At 35.9% G+C, this 4,916-nt stretch overlaps 1 protein-coding gene across 1 annotated transcript; it reads left to right on the top strand.

Moving 5' to 3' along the window:
• Positions 1 to 944: 944 nt before the first annotated feature.
• On the top strand, positions 945 to 2,712 carry LOC142225307 (uncharacterized). The gene is made up of 3 exons (XM_075295083.1): positions 945 to 1,037; positions 1,688 to 2,387; positions 2,504 to 2,712. Exons 1-3 carry the CDS (start codon positions 945 to 947, stop codon positions 2,710 to 2,712), a joined length of 1,002 nt encoding a protein of 333 aa, XP_075151198.1.
• The last annotated feature ends 2,204 nt before the right edge of the window (positions 2,713 to 4,916 follow it).

Below are 4,916 nucleotides of genomic sequence, written 5' to 3'. Positions count from 1 at the left end.
TTAAGGTATATAAGGACTTACTTTTTTCGCAAACAACGTACATATTTAGGACCTAACATTAATACATGTGGAAAATATTTCCATATGCAAGAGTTAAAACTTTACACACTGCCCACACTCAAAAAAAGTGAACTCACTATTTCACTAAAGCCAATTTAACTATATTTTAGTTCATGAACTTATTTTATTTGGAGAAAGTTTAATTTACTCTAATAATTTTTTGCGTACGTTAGTTAAATTAACTAAAAGACGGAAAAAAATTATACACACATTAAGGATATAGATTTACTAAATTCGTATTTCTCACAAAATAGTTCATAATTTCTTCAAATTTGTAAATTTTACTACAAAAGCGTCCATCATGAACTTCGTATATCACTAAAGACATTCTTGCAATTTTGAACTCCAATTTTTTCCTTCATACTACAAAATTTTCTTTAAAAAATTAAAAAAATTATTTATGTCTAATAAATTTTCTTGAATTTGTCGAAAATTATTTACTTATTTTTGTGATATCGGCGTGATGCCAGCGCTTGTAATACTGTTTAGTTAAAAATTCCTAAAAAAAATCAAAATTTTCTAAAAATAATCAAAAGTTTTCTTCCTGGTGGGTTCACTGTTTTTTCAGTGCATGTCACGCACCTATGAGATATAAGCATACCTATTTCAATACCTATTGGATATTGGATATTTTGGATTGCTTGCTTCGATGAGCTGCTGTAAGATCGGCAATTTTAAAAGAAAATTAAATTCGAAAATGAGGAAATCAAACAAATCATAAAATCAAAATACAAAAGAAACAAGACGGACAAGTGCAATCGACGATGGTCAAATCCAATGGCCACATAGTCTATAGAATCAAGCAGGCAAGCTAAAGAAATTTGTCCTAAGTCTTGGTGATAGATCTTCAGCAGGAATAGCATGACGAGTGGCAGTTGAGCCGTATGGCACGGTACTCGGATTTTCATTGCCGTAAAATGTTGCCTACTGTCGTTGGTGGGATGGCCTATGCAGAAGAAGATGATGTTGGTGTCATTGTCTGTCCCTATTGTGGCACATTGCTATGAGGAGGTCGGTTTTTTTTTTATGGCTAAGAATTGCATTTCCCATGAAAGTGAGCAAACATCATCCATTACTGGTAACATCAGCATCACTTTGAGATGCTAATACCCTAATACCATCGAAACACAGTGGTCTCACAAAGGAGTGCATGATCTATAAGAGAGCATATGGAGGGTTTCAGGGGTACGATTCATTAAGTTTTAGTCTTTAATCAAACTAATTCGTTAATTTAATTTTAACTTTTTCCTCATAGCACCACATCTGAGGAACTAAAACCATGCACTGAAAAAACAGTGAACCCACCAGGAAGAAAAATTTCGGTTAATTTTAGAAAATGTTGAATATTTGTAGAAAATTTTAACTAAACAGTTTTACAAACGTTGGCATCACGCCGATGTCATAAAAATAAGTAAATATTTTTCGACAAATTCAAGAAAAATTATTAGACATAATTAAGTTTGTGGGAATATATACTACTTGCACTATTCATACTTTACATTTAAAAATACTTTTTCATCTAGTTTTCTTTGCTTTGCTTTTGAGAATAAAAAAATCTTTTCAAATTAATTAATATTCCTCTGTCATACTAGATATATTCAATAAATAATTTTTGTAATAAAAAAAGGAAAAGCTAAATTTGTTTCCTTCATTGGTGACCCCTGAGTATTTGAGAACAATACCTGATAATATGGAGGAAAATTCAACAATTTCACGTGTTGCAGTAAAAGTTCCGCCGTTTTGGAAGGCGAATCCAAAATTGTGGTTTAGCCAGATGGAGAGTCAATTTATTAACGCTGGTATTTCTCAGGATTCCACGAAATACCATACGCTGGTTGGCTCTATAGAAAGCAACATCCTTAATACGGTAAGCCACATAATCGAGAATCCTCCAGAGCGAGATTTGTACAATTCCCTGAAAAACGCTCTGCTGGCTGAGTTTCAAGATTCAGAAGAAAAACGTCTGCAGAAGCTTATGGAAAATGTGGATTTGGGCGATAGAAAACCTTCAGCGATGCTGCGCGACATGCGCCAATTAGCATCTGGAAAGGTGTCCGAAGAAATGCTACGATCTTTATGGTTCCAACGGTTGCCAGCAACGATAAAAGCTGTTCTTTCCGTGAGTACTGACAATTTGGATAAACTATCGGTCATGGCAGATAAAATAAACGACCATCTCGGAAATGCATCGATAAATCAAGTAAGTAAATCTGACCCAGTATCAAGACTAGATAACCTTGAAGGGCAAATTAATGAAATAATACGAAAATTTGACGAGCTGCGAACAACACAACGTAACCGTAGTACATCCAGAAAACATAGAGATAGTAAGACTCGGTCCCATGGTGAAACAAATGAGGGGTGGAAGGGTTGGTATCACTTTAAATTTGGTGATAAAGCCACGAAGTGTCGGTCTCCCTGTTCTTATAAATCGGAAAACTAGAATCTCCTTCGCCTTCGGTGACGGACGAAGGAGAACTGAAGATATGTCGCCTCATGTTACGGGATCAGTCTTCCAAGCAACAATTTTTAGTGGATACTGGGGCTGATGTGTCAGTGATTCCAGCATCTTTATATGGAAAGCGAGGCGAAGTGGAAGCGTTCGAACTACAAGCAGCAAATAGAACTCCTTCAAGTTTTTTCACTTGTTAAAGAGAATTTTGTAGTTTGAAGGAAAAACTTGGAGTTCAAAATTGCAAGAATATCTTTAGTGACATACGAATTACATGATGGACGCATTTTTGGTAAAATTTACAAATTTAAAGAAATTCTGAACTATTTTGTGGAAGACATGAATTTAGTTAATCGTTATGCTTCATTTGAGTATATTTTTTTCCTCGGTTTTAGTTAATTTAACTAACGTACAGAAAAAATTATTAGAGTAAAGGAAACTTTCTCCAAACATAATAATTCCATGAACTAAAATAAAGTTAATTTGGATTTAGTGAAATAGAGAGTTCACTTTTTTTTGAGTGTGACTTTCGTCCTATGTAATATTAATTATTTCGGGCCTATTATGTACCACTTCTGCAACCAATAAAAATATATTCATTGTCTACTTTGCTGGTGGCTAATCGTGAGTTGTCTTTTTGAGAATATTGAAAAAAATGATGTGGACCAACTATCATCTTAAGACACTGTACAAAATCTAGGCTAGTTTTATGTTGACAATTTGGGTTATAAACGTTAAAAAACGAATTTTCGACTAAACGAATTTTTATAACCTTCACCATACGGTAACACATCGAAATATTGATTTAAGACCCATAAAGTACAAATATATTATGGGTCGTGGTGAAATTCTGAGTAGATCTTGCGATGTCCGTCCGGCTGTGGAAATTACGCAAACTTTCGAACGAAACAAGCTATCGACTTCACAGTTAGCACAATTAGTTGTTATTGATCGCACCCATACGTATAGTCCCCATATAAACTGACTCCAGATTTGGCTTGCAAAGCCTCTTAGAGAAAAAAATTTCATCCGATCTGGTTGAAATTTGTGACGTGGTGTTAGTTATGACTATGACTCTAAAAACCTTGCAAAAATTGGTCCATATCGGTCCATAATTAGAGGGTGGTTTAAATTTCAAGGGCCGATGTTGATTTTGAATAAAACACAAACTATTTAGGAACTTATTGTAATTTTATTTTGTTATGATATATTGGTATTACTCAATTATGTATGGAACAAAATATCGGCCAAATGGGTGCCGCGACCTCGGTGGCACACCTTCATCCGATGGTTCAAATTTTCGATGACGCTGAGGCATAATGGAGGTTCTATGCCGTTAATGTGCCGAATTATCTCATCCTTTAGCTCTTGAATTGTTGCTGGCTTATCGACGTACACCTTTTCTTTCAAATAACCCCAAAGAAAAAAGTCCAACGGTGTCAAATCACATGATCTTGACGGCCAATTGACATCCACATTACGTGAATTAACACGGCCATTGAATTTGTTGCTCAAAAGAGCCATTGTTTCGTTAGCTGTGTGGCAAGTGGCACCGTCCTGCTGAAATCACATATCGTCCACATCCATATCTTCCACAGTAACTGCTTGACCGGCCTCATTTTGGATGATGCCGCCAGCCCATAAACAGCACCAAACAGTCACTCTTTGTGGGTGCATTGGTTTTTCGACAATCACTCTTGGATTCTCATTCCCCCAAATGCGGCAATTCTGTTTATTGACGAATCCACTGAGGTGAAAATGTGTCTCATCACTGAAGATGATTTTCTTCGAAAATTGATCATACACTGTTGCCATTTCTTGGAACCATTCTGTCCATTCACGACGTCCATGGTTCAAATTGAGTAAGTCTGAAATAGAGAAATGTGAAATAAAATTCGGAAAAAAACTTGGCGTTTAGGTGTGGTTCACATTCAATTTAACATGTATAGCCCCTATATAAACCAATGTCCTGATTTGACCTACGAAGCCTCTTGGAGAATCAAATTTCATCCGATTTGGTTTAAAATTGATACATATCGGTCCACAATTATATAGACCCTTTATAAAGCGTGGGCTATATATTCGGCTGAAATGTGGTACGTTGTGGTAGTATATGGTCGCTAACAACCATGCCAAAACTTGGCCATAAAGGGTGATACGGTCAAAATTTGGTCAATATAAACTTGACGTATTTCTTTCAATTTTGCATTTCAAAAACCTGAACAGCCCTCATTTTGAAGGTGTGTGTGTGTAGAATGTTGCTCCTATTTTGATTTTGGAATTCACTCTTCAGTTGTCAAAATGCCGCCCAAGCAAGAAGAGCAGCGTATCAAAATTTTGCTCGCGCATCGCGAAAATCCGAGCTACTCGCACGCAAAGCTGGCAAAATCGCTAAAAGTTGTCA

Source organism: Haematobia irritans, chromosome 2 (assembly GCF_050003625.1).
Source record: "Haematobia irritans isolate KBUSLIRL chromosome 2, ASM5000362v1, whole genome shotgun sequence".
Taxonomy (NCBI): Eukaryota; Metazoa; Arthropoda; class Insecta; order Diptera; family Muscidae; genus Haematobia; species Haematobia irritans.
This window is presented reverse-complemented; position numbering and strand designations above follow the sequence as displayed.

Excerpts from the sequence above, each read along its gene's own strand:
- LOC142225307 (XM_075295083.1), top strand. The coding sequence starts at position 945 with ATGGCACGGTACTCGGATTTTCATTGCCGTAAAATGTTGCCTACTGTC. Across the intron at positions 1,038-1,687 it reads AAGATGATGTTGGTGTCATT|GAAAAGCTAAATTTGTTTCC; the intron begins GTCTGTCCCTAT and ends TAATAAAAAAAG. Across the intron at positions 2,388-2,503 it reads ATCCAGAAAACATAGAGATA|AATCTCCTTCGCCTTCGGTG; the intron begins GTAAGACTCGGT and ends TCGGAAAACTAG.